The following is a 12,901-nucleotide window of genomic DNA, read 5'->3' as shown; positions in this document are numbered from 1 at the left end:
AAAGGCCTGTCCTGGAGTGGACGGGGAAGGAGTGGAAAGTCAGGAAAATTCTGACTGAAAACTGGGCTGCTGACACACATTAGTTAGGGCACAAACTGAGACTATTCCTGGGAAGGGAAAACCTCAGAAAGGATGAGAGGGATAACCTCAGCAGGATTACTTGTCTCTGGGGGGATCACAAATTGAGGTCATCATGGTACCTGCCCCAAACCCTTTGAAAGCCCCACCCCATGGGCAGAGGTTTGGGGAAGGTTGGCTCCATGGGGAGTTGTTTTCCCAGTACAAGGTCTGTGAGTGATGGATGGTAACACTGGTGCAGGGCAGTGCATAAACACGGGTGAGATGGGTCACGAACCAGAGGAGGGAGAACAGAGCTGGTTATGGAGAAGTGCTCCAGGTTTTACACAAAGAAGTTTCTTCCAGAAGGGCAAACGGAAAGCAAGAAAAGCCAGGAGAAGGAACAAAGGATGGCAGGAACAAAGGTAAGGTAGGAATTAGGAGCAAAGGGCAAGGGGAGAGTGTAGGGGCTCTTTCTGCAAGGTGTGTTTTTTCTGGGCAGTGCCCCCCAGATCAGGATGTCACACAAAGCAGAGATGAGCATTTCCAGAACACGGGCCAGGTTCCCTCACCCCTGAGTTGCTGTCAGGATACCCCTGGCTCTTTCCTTTACAGAGGCAGCAGCTCTGTTCCATGAGTAGGCACTTGAGGCAATTGGCTGCTCAGAGCCAGGCAGGCAGACCCCCCCTCAAGTACCTTTCCCAGATTCCTTGAGCTTTCCTGCAGACCTCAGCCCAGCAGTGTGTCCCCCGGTGCTGCTCAGCATTCATCCCAGAGTACAAATGAGCTTAGGGATGAAGTGGCTAAGCTGCTAACAAAGACTTTCCCTATAATCCCATCCACACAAAAGGCAGGGAGAAGCACAAGAGTCACAGCAATTTCAAAAAGACAAAGCACCAAGAACCAGCAGGAGCTGGTTCTGTGCTCAAACGAAAATTCCTTCCAGTGAGGGAAATTAATTCCAACAGCATTTAGGAAAATGTTTTGAAACACCTGGATGCACATACTGGGAGATTACTGTCCAGCCATGCCTCTCCAACCTACCAAAACTCCCCCAAAATTAGAGGATAAAGGGATGAATGGCAACCTTGCTCACTCAGGATAACTTTAATTAGACACCAGCTAAGAGGAAACACTAAATTACAGCAGTCCATTTTCATCTCAGCGATGGGAGATTCCTGTGGTTTGGTAATAGGGCCCTGAGTCCACTTCAGCGTGGCTCTCCACTCCATCAGTCCTCCCTGGACTAATTACAGCAAGCTTAATTACAAACACAGCCATGTGGCCTGGAGAAGAGGAGGTGTTTGCACTTCAGCACTCAGGTACCTGCTGGGCTGAGCTGGGGCTGGGCACTGGTATCGATATCCAGGGCTTGGGAAACTTCAGGGCTTGGGAAACACCGAGTGTTGGGATGCCAGGGGGAACTGAGGGGTTAACTGGTGTCCATTCCATCCTGCCTTCCTGTCTCTCTCCTTCCTGCTGCCAGGCTCATTTCCCCTTGCCTGACCATGCCCCCACTCCTTTTAGTGCTTAAAGCAATCAGTAATTCCCAGCAAAGCCCATCTAGTTCCAACCCCCTGCCATGGACAGGGACACCTTCCCCCGAGGAGCAGCAGGGTCTGTGTCCCCCATCTCAGCAGTGGCTTAGCAGGACTGGTTCATAATTCCCTGCCAGGAGGTAGCAGGTGACTTCCCAGTGGGATTTGCTTTTATTTCTCTGAAAAATACAGATGTGACAAATGCCATGTATGTCCCAGGAACGTGTCTGTTCAGCATCTCAGATCTCACAAAACCCAAACCGGAGCCCTCGTTAAAACTTTTCAGACAGAAAACGTTATATTTTTAAATACTGGTGATCCAGTTTTGGTACAGTGCAGTTTTTGGAAAATCGGTGTTGAAAGAGATAGTGTGATATTGCAAAATACACCCTGTCATCCCCGAGGGATGTAAAAATATCATGCCATTGCAAAGTTTATCTTGAGGAATTTCCATCCAGTAGAAAATCCTGGACTGGGTCACTTCACCTGCTGCCCAGGGCCATGCCCTCTCTTCATGACCTCACACGTCCCAAAGCAGGGCAGGATCTGTAACAGCTGGAAACGTGTCTCAGTGATAAGGATGGGCTGTCCCTGCCCTGCTCCGGGGCTCCGCGGGCCGTGTCCCACTCCCACGGAATGCAGATCTCACATCCCTTCCTGCACAGCAGCAGCTCCGTGCAGCCACCACATGGGGTTCACAGCTCCCCCTCCCAGTGCCTATTTTTGGCACTAACAATCTCCAGCACCTCCAAACCAGTGGGAGATGCTGTGCAGGGAGCGTGGTGGGGCTTTCATCCGTCGCTTCAAATAACAAGGAATAAATATTTACCCGAAGTGCAGGACTGGAATCCCTGGAGAATGTCCAACAAGTCCCAGAGAAGTAAACGATACACAAAAACCACAGAAGCTTTTCCCTGAATTCTCTTGAGAAAATTAATCTTAACATCTTTAGAGCAAATGCAGCTGGGGGTGGATTTGCAGAGCAGCTCCAGGGATGTGACCTTGGCGCTCTGGCTGACGTAAACAGGAGTGGGACCGGCAGGGCCTGTGTGCTGGGGACGGAGGGGTCGGCACAGGTCGGCTCTGATGCAAAGCAGCGCCCAGGGTTGGTGCAGGAAGCAGCACAAGCACAGACCAGCACTTCCCAGCACAGCCGGGGAGCTGCGGAAGCACAACCGGCTTCCTCGAGGTTCAGGAGACAGGAAATCCCATCTGCTGGCACGTCCTGGGAGCTGGCCTGGGATTGGCAGGGTCAAGGGCTTGCCGGGAATAGCACCGGCCTCCCTGGTCCTTCCTGCAGCCCACAGCACCCTCTGGAGCCCACTGTCATGCCATGGGCATTTCACATTCCCAGAGCACCTCTGAGTGCCACCACAGCAGAGAGGTTAGTCCTCCTGGAGAGCCGGGGAGTGGGATTGTCTCTGTACCTCTGGAGTGATGGAAACCTCTCCCGTGGTGCAATATGGGAAAATACTGTTAACACAGGAAAACACAGGGATTCTGTGAGAATGGTGCAGGAGACTCAGGACACACAGGGAAGGACTCCAGAGCTGGTGAGGGAATGTTGTTTAGTCTAGGAGAAGGAAGGCAGAAAGCAGTGGAGTCGTGATCTCTGTAAATACAGGGGTAGCAAAGGGGGAGAAACATCCAAGCCAGAACACAATGCTGGGGCAGAGACCAATGTATTGGAGAAACACAGGAATAAATATGGGAAAATCAGGAAAAGGTGGCCACCTGTCAGGGACAGGTGACTTGGAAGCACACCATGGCTGGAGCAGGGACCTCCTTAGGGCCACTTACTGAAGCTTAACAACCTAAACACAACTCAGGGCCAGATGAGCTGCTGCCATTCCAGCACTGGGAACAGAGCTGCTCTTGGATCCTTCAGTTGTTTCTGCTATCCCAGAGCTCCAGGAGGGAGCAGGTGCCCACACCTCAGCCACCTGTGTTCACCCTCCTAATGTAAACCCAAATGAAGAGGAGTTCAGGATAATGTCCAGCTCCCACAGGGATCTGCACAGACTGCCTTTACAGGTTTAAGCTCACCAAGGATTGCAGTGATAATTTTGCTACCAGCAAATCTAGACAAAGAAACCAGTTCTCATTAAAATAGGAATTAATTCAGGGATGTCCAATGGCCTGTGCTAAAGGATGTCTCATGACCTTGAGGGCAGGTTTAGATGGGATATTGGGAAGAAATCCTTCCCTGTGAGGGGAGTGAGGCCCTGGCACAGGTTGCCCAGAGCAGCTGTGGCTGCCCCATCCCTGGAAATGTTCAAGGCCGGGTCGGCCGGGGCTTGGAGCACTTCTGGTCTATTGGAAGCTGTCCCTGCCCATGTGGAGCTGGACACCCTCAGCAGCAGGACAGGCCAGCCCTGGTTGCTGCAGACAGACAGGACCAGGAATAATGTCTCCAGCAGCAATCTCCTCTGAGCTGCACATGGCATTGGCTGTGTCAGTACCTTGGGTCTGGCTGCAGAGCAGTTCCTTATTAAATATCCGTGGCTGTGTCCTTAGATGATTCCTTGAGAGGTTTCTTTTTTATGCAAGCCAAGCTTCCTACGGCCTCTCCTGCCTTCGCGGGGTTTCATCTGTTTTTCTTTTTATATCCCCTCCCTGACCTTTCTCGGGAGCTTTGGGTGCTGAAATCTGCATCAGCAAAAGGCAGAGCTGTGGATTTAAACATGGAGGCAGGAAAATGCCAGCTCAGCAATTCTGAGCAGCACCCAAGCATCTGGCAACCAGAGAAGAATAAAAAGTCTGCATTTCCCAATTAAAATCAGTGTGTCTGGGGCTGGAGGCAGCTCCAGGACAGCAGGCTCCAGACACGGGATAGTTTTTCACTAGGGAAAGCTGATTCACCCTCTGTCCTTGGGACACACAAGGGCTGCACCCCCAGGCCAGGTTCACACGGAAACCAGCCCCTCCTTTTGCTCCAGCATACACAGAAGCATGTCAGGATTGTTGTTCCCGAGATGTAAGGAAAGAATAAAGGAGTCCTACCTGTCCCAGAGGAGGACTGGGAGTGTTCCATCCAGACTGGTGCAGTCAGCTCATCCCCTGGGCTGCGGAGCCCCCGCTGCTCCCGTCGGATTTGGCAGCAGGTATCTGGGTTATGCCCCAGCGGTGCCTCCCAGGCAGCCCCAGCCGTGCAGGAAGGGCAGGCTGGAACTCAGCAGACATTTTAATTTACACCTCAGCAGTTCCCTGGAGACTGATAATCCCACTGCTGTCTCTGCTCTCCTTTCGCAGGATAACGTGCTGGAGGCGGTGGAGGAGAAGAGGAGCACAAGCTTGTCCTCACTCTTTTACCTTCTATGAAATCAGCTTTCAGCACCTGCCCTGTGCCCAGCACCACCCCACTCACAGTTCTGGCATCCCCCTTCCCTCTCCATCTGCCAGAGGACAGGGAAGGGTGCCCACACTCCCACCCTACAGCAAAACCACCATCACTTATCTCTTTATTTGTTTGGCCTATATTGCAGCTGCGTGGCAAGCCAAGGAAATGTCTACTGGATGCACTTTATTTAATTTAATGACTAATTCTGTGTAGAGTTAAGGTTTGGGTTTCTGGGCACAGTTTTCTGCCCTGGAGGCTGGAGGGACCTGCCTGTGTCAGGGCTGTGCCAGAGCCTGGAGCAGCGGGAAGGGGTGGCGTGTGAGGGTGTAGTTCATAGGTGGGTGCAGAAATAGCGTTCAGAGCTCTGGTACTAGAGGTTTGCACATGGTTGAAGTGTTGGCAGAGGTGTACAGTAGTGGCAGGGCTGTGGATGGAGCACAGCCGTGGGGCACACAGCTCCATGTGCCAAGCACAGATGCCCCCAGCATCTCCTCCCTGAAGAGCCTCCAGCTCTCCCCTGCCAAAGGCTGAGGAGCACATCAGGACACTGCTGTGTGCCAAGGAAGGGGCTCTTGGGTTGAGCAGGGGTGGGCACAGCTCAGCAAACTGTGCCCGCTTCCCAAGGGCACTGGTAACTGGGCACCCCTGCAGCAGGGCAATCTCCTCCTCCACCACACTGCCCAGAGCAGTGCCAGCAGGACCCAGGCCAGACTGGACCTGGAGGCCCAAGACTTCCTATCAGCTTTCACCTGCCTGGTTGTGCCTTCTGTAGCCTTGTGCTTGAATTAAGAGGGCAGGAGTCCTCTGGAAGCTGCCCCACAGACCTTCTGAGCTGGCCTTAAAGACACCTTTCAAATGCAGGATCTGGAGAAGCATTTACAAGCACAAACGTGCAGCAATTCCAGCTGCTTGGATTTCCAGTCACAGCAAGCTGGGACCTAGCTGGAATACAGCTACCAGTTAAGGAGAAGGCACAGGGGATAACACAGCAGGATTTCTGACATGGGAACGACACAGCAGAGAGGGCATCGCCTTGGAGGTGCTGCTGTAAAACCTGACGCCAGAGTAAAGTCCCTGGGCCAGGTGTGTGGAGACTGCCTGGAATGCCCTGCAGGACCTGCTCTGGCCAGGCTGCCAGACTGCCCTGGAGACCAGGCTGGCACATGTGGACTGAAATACTCAATGCTGCTTTAATATACTAATATTTGCACACATAAACATTTGGATTTTGACTTAGACCCACAGCACCTACCGTGAAGCGCAAGCCTGGGAATTTCTTCCACATGCCAAATTCAGGAGAGTTTACTGGCTTCACACCAGGTATTGTCAAGAAACAGAGCGTGCAGCTTTTGTGTTTTATCAGTAGAAACATCTTCACCCCACCAAAGCCCATATGGGTTTATTTGGATTTACCCAACAGATAAATAAAAGATTGTAAAATTGCTCCAGGTCCTGGAGCTCCTCCATCACTGTTAAATGCTCATTTTCCTTATCTGACTGCCTCAAAAGCCTGCTTACAATTGTTTAGTTTGTTAATTTATTATTATTTTGTACATCAGGTCTCTGACCTCACTCTTGGTCCAGTCAGCCCGAGTCATTACCAGCATTTCCCAGGAGCCACTTTGCCTCCTGGTCCATGGAACACAGTCTCAGCTCCGGAGCTGCTGCACTCCAGAGCAGTCAGACACAGCCAGGCAGGGATCTCCCATTGCCCTGGTCCAGCGCTGTGCTGGAGAGACAGGAAACCTTATTGCCCTAGACTGTTCTGAAAGGAAAACCATCACTGTTCCTCCATTCCCTCCTTTTCCTCCTGCAAAGCCAAGTGACTTTGCAGCTACTGATGCCCCAGGAAGGACTGAGTCTGGATCCAGGCTCCAGGGATGGGGCTGGGCAGGTCGTGCCTGTTCCAAGTGTAATTTTTTCCTGCTCATTAACACTTTGCTCGATGCACTTTGGTTGGTGCCTGGGTTGTGATTTTTCAGACAACTGTGGCTTAGCTGCTGCTTATTTTTTGGTGAGAGAAAAGACTGAGAAGTTGACAAATCTGATGTAGAGGGATTATTTATATGAAATAAAAGTTGGAATGAGGAAAAACCTCCTGTTTCTTACTGTTTCTCACATGTAGAGTTTCCAAATGTAGAGTTTTAGGAATTAAACCTGTAATCTCTTCTTTTTAGAGGAACAGCTCCAGTTCAGAATACTGATCCTTTTGGGAAGTGCTGAACTCCTGGGCTAGCTAAGCTCCCTCACCCAAAAGCTTCCTGCAGCGATGCCAGGGAGACAAGGGGCACTTTTTCATCGAGGCATCAAAGCCACCACCTCATCACCACTGCACTTTCCTCACAAGCAAACGTGTTGGCAGCTCAGGGATTTGGTGGAAGTTATTCCAGCTCTTCCAGACCCCAGGGAAGCAGCAGCACTCCCAGGCAGAATGCTTTTTCCTTCAAAGGAGCAGCTTGCCACTAGACACTCTTCTTCTTGGTAAAATGTACCATCAATTGCAACACAGCAACTTGGTAGCTAAAACTATCAAAATTGATCCCAGACCAGGGAGTCAGCTCTTATATAAAGAGACCAATTTAAAACACCTCGAGCCAAGGACAGAAATACATCTGGACAAAGTTGGAGATACTTGTTCCCAAAGCAATTACTTAGGGAGGCAACAATATAAAACCCTGACAGGAGTTCCAGCTCTCCATTCCCACCTCAGCAAGTCCAATACCTGCAGCAAGAGCACACCCAGGTCACTAAGCAGTAAAGCCCTACAGTCTCTAGGAGTACAAATAACAGAACAATTCACTGATGTCCCCACCAGTCCCCCTCCAATATACTGGTTGCAGATGGCAGAGGGGGCTGGCACTTAGTCAGCGGGTTCGTATTTTAAGTGCATAATACAGCAGTTGGCGCTTCCTAAGTCAGTGAGAGGCCCAGAGCAGCAGCAGGATACAGCACTGCTGGGAAGTTCAGGACACTGCCTGCTGCCTTCCCTGGAAAGGTTGTGCAGCAACAGCTCGACCAGCTCACGGGCTCAGCAGCCACTGGCAGGCGATTCTGGGAATTCTGCGGCCGCTTCCTGCTCCCACCATCCCAGGGCAGTGACAGCAGCTGACCAGACACAGGGCTTTCCCAAAACTGCCTTCCAACACCCGTGGAACAACCAGAAAACCAACTTCACCTCCTTAGCTTCACACTCCAGCTTGGCTATGTTTCTTACCCCATTCCCTTCTCCACACGCTCCGGCAGCTCCAGGACTCAAAGCCAGCCATCGGCAACTGCCCCCAGAGCAGCCACTGAGACCAGCTTGGAGTTCCCTGAGGGAAATGCCTGAGGCCCAGAAGCAGCCCCTGATTTTGCCATCATGGCTACACCACATGATTGCTTATCAGCTCCGCTCATGGACTGAGCCAAACCTCCCTGTCAGAAACACGGCCCAGGAATGTGGGATTGAGCAGACTTGCATTGCATCAGCTGAGCCCACGAGAGAATGTGCGTGGGGAAAAGGGAGCTCTTAGAGATGGAAACTGTAGCCAGCTGCTGGAGTGCATCACACGCTCCACTAACTCTTCTTCCAGCTTTTCCCCTTCCTTCTGGTCCCTCTGCACGTGAGTTACACCAAATGCTCTCCTTGAACAAACAGGGCTCACTGGGACAAGCCCAGTGTGCACAGGCAAAGGGCAAGTATTGAATGTCAATCAACAGGGGTGAGCCAGAGGCACCTGCCTGCAAGGAGACAGCCCAGGAGGCTTGGACAAACACCCTCTCCTCCCTCTGCCACAATTCTTTAAAGGCTCTTAGAGGACAAAAAGCTGCAACTCAGGCCCTAAATGATACAGAGACTCAAAGCTTGGGGGAAAAGTTGGCATTACAGAATTATCTTCATGTTTAATCAATAAAAAAACGAAGTAAAAAAATGGAAGCGCAGATGCCAGAATTCCAGCCGTGTGCTTACAGCCCTCATGCCTTTACAGGAGCGTCCCAGAGTCAGGAGTCCTGAGACTTGTCAGCTTCCTTCTCTCACTAAAGCAAAGGGTATTTCCCTCACATCTGAGGAGCTCCTTCACCCAAACTGACTTTCAGCCATCTCCCTTCCGCACCAACACACACGCTGGGAATTTGGCACCATCCTCTTGGCAGGTAACATGCAGGACAGCAGTTGTGTGAAGGGAATAATCCTCCCCAGCAATGCTAAAGAAACAACATCCTGGATCATGGGGTTGCAGCCATTTCCATCTAGGAAGCCACACACCACCCTGTGCCTTGTCTTGCCTGATACAATCACACCAAGTGAACTGAATGTTTTTATTTTTTTGAGGAGCAATGAAGGGAAAGGCTGAACTGGAGCTGAAGTAACACAACAGACCACACAACCAATGGCCTTTTAAACCTCAGCTTTACCCCAGACTGGTGACTGCACCATTTAAGGGCACTAAAACAATTCTGTTGGGATGCAGATGACACTCTCAGTACAACATAATGCAAAAATTCCCAGTCCAAGCTGTTCTCTGTTGCAGCCAACCTACCTCCCAAGAAATCCCTAATACCCTGAACTTTAAATTAGCTTACACCTAGAAACCAGTCTAGACGAGCCCTTTTTGTCACTAGAAGTATTTGCAAAGTGTACTTAGTCACCAATTTCTTTGACAGTCTGTCATGATGACAGTCACAAGCGCAGCAACGGGCTCATCACGGGCTGGCAGCAGCATCCCGACGGGAACACGTCTGCCTCCAGAGGGCTACAATGCCTGGCTAGGGAAAGGATGGGGAACAGATTGTAGCTGAAGAATCTGGGCCCTGGAGATTTGGAAAACCAAATCACCTGAGCTGCCTGGCCCTTAGGCTGGCAGCCCGTGATCCTCCTGCATCTCCCCCAGGCCACCTCCCCTCCCTGGCTCAGTACAACCGGAGTAAGGCCACGGGATGCTCCAAAGCAGTTGTAACAGGTACAGAAATAGCAGCATTTCAGTGAGATCTGTTTGTCAGCAGAGGAGAAGATGCAAAAACACAGTCTGGGAACTCATCAAGCCTGCACTTTCCTCCAGGAATGCAGACAGCCACAACCATCCTCGTACTGGCTCATCAACTATTTTTAGCAGCAGTAAGGGAGGCAGCCATCAGGAAAGGGCCTGTTCCCTTTGATCCACAGATCCAAGCACTGTCCCAGAGATCCTCTGCCCCCAAACCCACAAACCAGGTAAAGAGCTGTAGGCTGTTCCTGCTCCCAAGTACGAGGCATCTCTCGGCAGTTCCACGGCAGGTTGGAAGAGGGCCACGCAGCCCATTTCATTCCACTCACTTCCTCTCCCTCCCGCGCCACGCAGACGGCTCGATGAGTCTTCTGAGAGCAATTGGAGTTAAACTGAAGGATGTCAGGGGGCCCTGGAAACCAGCACATGTTGGACGCACCACTCAGAGCCACTACAGAGCGCCCAAGCTGCAGGCCAGGAGCAGAGAAATCCCAGGATCTGTGTCATCCCACCCAGCTTTATTTATCTCCAGAGGTTTTACGAGATAAACATGAGCTCCTTCTCAGAGACACTTCCCAACTGGTTCTGCGTTTAGCACCCGAGCCAAGGAACAGCCTAAACTGAACTGGCACCACAACGAGCCTGGTTTGTTTCTCTGTCACTCATTCCTCCCTCGAGGAGCTGCAGAAACCTTCCCCTGCAACCAGAGGTGTATCCCAAGGACAGCAAATGGCACCGCTGTCACCAGGACCCAGAGCTACCGTGGGCATGTGCAGCCCCACGGACAGGGATGAACCCACTGCCGGCAGAGCCAGCAGGGAACCAAAGCCACTCACAGAACAGACACCGTGGGGTGTCCAGGAGCTGGTGCTGCCCCGGGACAGCTCAGCCTTCTGCTGCTGTGCATATTCGGGCTCCAGCCCCTCTCCAGCTCCTCCACCTGCCCCGCAGGAGGGTGGCACTGATCCCATTTTGGCTGAAGCGACTAAGCGGGATCGTTTTGTCCTCCCCACCAGCCTTCCGTTCTAACAACACACAGCCTTCCCCACTCCAGACAACTGCCAAGGACAGTGAAAAGAAGATCCCAAAGCACTCTCTCCCTGCAAGCTCCTGCTTCTACCTTCCAAGAACGCTGTAAAGACAATGCCCAGCTGACACAGCCCTAACACAGCACCACGGCCCCAAACACCCTGATTTCGGTACAAAACAGCTCTTTTCAAACACCAAGTGCCATATTTTATGGTACCTTTGTGATCTGCACAACTGAAATACGTACGCTGCGTGACAGCACATCTTATCCCTCAGCAGAGGGGATCTGAACCGCTGGGATTGTTTCACAGGGATGCAGCACAGCCTGGCAGCCTCACTGATTCAGCCAAATCCATCCACCTGGAAAGCAGCAGCCTGGAACAACACAGCTCTTATGGTTTCCTAGTTGATATCCCACATCCCGGAGTCATTAAAGGCCAGTTTTTTGCTCAAGGAATGGAACATTTCTGAAGACTACAGGGCAGGCAAACACTGGGAGGAGAGGCCGCCCAGGGCACATCAGGAACCGCCGGGCCAAGACCTGCCCTGGCTCCGGGTGCCCCCAGGGCACAGGGATGATCCATAAGCACTGCCACCCCTCACAGGCAGGAGGGCAGGAGCACGGGGGTACAACCAGGACACAGCTCAGAGCCCACCACCACAGCTCCACCTGCTCTGCCAGCACAGATCCAAGCTTTCCAGCACCACCGCTTCCTTTCCACGAGCAGCAGGATTTAAGCACATATGGAGGTTTCTCCAGCCTTGCCTATGGAGACAAATGAATCAACATCATATACCACAGTTCCCATTGCAGCAGTCAAATTTCTGCTACTCAAGAGCCCTTCCAGTTCAGCATTCCTCCTCCCACCACCGAAGAGAACATACTGTGTTACAGAGACTTTCATATTGGGAAAATATTTTAATATAGTAAACAAGTCAATTTACCTTCCACATATTTTAAATAAGTTTATGCTCATCGTTAAACAAAACTGGTTTTACTTAAACAACGGATTACAGCCTCTAAATTCGTATTGTTCCCAGCTGATCCTGTAAATAGTGAGGAATTTTGGACACCGGTATCCTTGTATAGGTAACAGACTGGCATAAACAGCGCAGGAATTCGATGCGGGTTCAACGGGAGAAGCTAGCCCTGGTGAGGAAGGAAACGAAGCCACAAAATTCCCTTTCGAGGACAAACGGAGGGGGGAAAAGAAGATACCGCAGTTCCGCCGACTCCGGCGGGGCCGAGCCAGTGCCAGGTCAGTGTCCGCTCAGTGTCCGGTCCGTGTCCCGGCGCTCCGCGGTGCCGCGGGGGCGGCCGAGCCCTCGCTCTCCGTGCTGGGCCGGGCCCTCGCTCTCCATCGCCGGCGGAGCGGCCTCAGCCCCCATCAGGGGCTGCTCCCATCGGGGGCTGCGGGGCCGGGCGGGGTGGCGGCGGCGGGCGGGCCGGTGGCGGTGGCGGTGGGGCGGGGGCCGGGCCCGGGGCGCGGCGGCGCGGGCGGAGGCCCCGCCGTGGGTCCGGCGCGGAGCTGCGCGGGGGTGGCGGCGGCGGGGCCGGGGCCGGAGGAGCCGCCGGTGCCGCGCACCGGCTGCCAGATGAGGCTGTAGTAGACGGCGAGCACGATGGCGGCCAGCGAGACGGACAGCACGTAGGCCAGCACGGTGGCCAGGCGCACCCACTTCTTGTTGGTCTTGGCCGCCATGCGCGCCTTCTTGTCCCCGGTGTAAGTGGCGGGCTTGCCCCGCTCCGCGCCCGCCTCCTTCTCCTTCATCGGGGCCCGGCCCTTGGCCCGCTGCTCCACCGAGCCCTCCGTGCTGGCTCCGGCCCGGATCGGCCGCCGCCGCCGCTCAGGACATGCCGGTACCGCCCGCGCCGCCGCCGGTGCCGCTGCCCGCGCTGCCCCGCCGGGGGCGAGGGGCGGCGCGAAGGGGGCAACACCGCCCCCAGGGGAGGGGACCGAGGGAGGGGACAC

General features: G+C 53.1%; 2 protein-coding genes across 5 annotated transcripts in view; one reads left to right on the top strand and one right to left on the bottom strand.

The window, feature by feature from the left end:
* Positions 1–11,839, top strand: part of CCDC9B (coiled-coil domain containing 9B) — a 34,190-nt gene extending 22,351 nt beyond the window's left edge. For 2 of the 4 annotated variants that reach the window (XM_027749315.2, XM_027749316.2), the window contains one exon: positions 4,848–7,034. The gene's annotated coding sequence lies outside the window, so the exon portion shown is untranslated. Of the gene's footprint in view, positions 1–423; positions 4,817–4,847; positions 7,035–7,112 lie in introns of those variants that run through there. The other 2 variants (XM_039386088.1, XM_039386087.1) reach the window with 2 other exon arrangements.
* INAFM2 (InaF motif containing 2) lies at positions 11,828–12,845 on the bottom strand. Its single transcript, XM_027749318.2, has one exon. It carries the CDS (start codon positions 12,698–12,700, stop codon positions 12,317–12,319), a length of 384 nt encoding a protein of 127 aa, XP_027605119.1. The 5' UTR covers positions 12,701–12,845; the 3' UTR covers positions 11,828–12,316.
* Between the last annotated feature and the right edge of the window lie 56 nt (positions 12,846–12,901).

The sequence above is a fragment of the Pipra filicauda genome, unplaced genomic scaffold (assembly GCF_003945595.2).
Source record: "Pipra filicauda isolate LSUMZ 115617 unplaced genomic scaffold, ASM394559v2 scaffold463_size517996_pilon, whole genome shotgun sequence".
In the NCBI taxonomy this organism is placed as follows: domain Eukaryota; kingdom Metazoa; phylum Chordata; class Aves; order Passeriformes; family Pipridae; genus Pipra; species Pipra filicauda.
The sequence above is the reverse complement of the archived record's forward strand: the minus strand, read 5'-3'. Positions and strand labels throughout refer to the sequence as shown.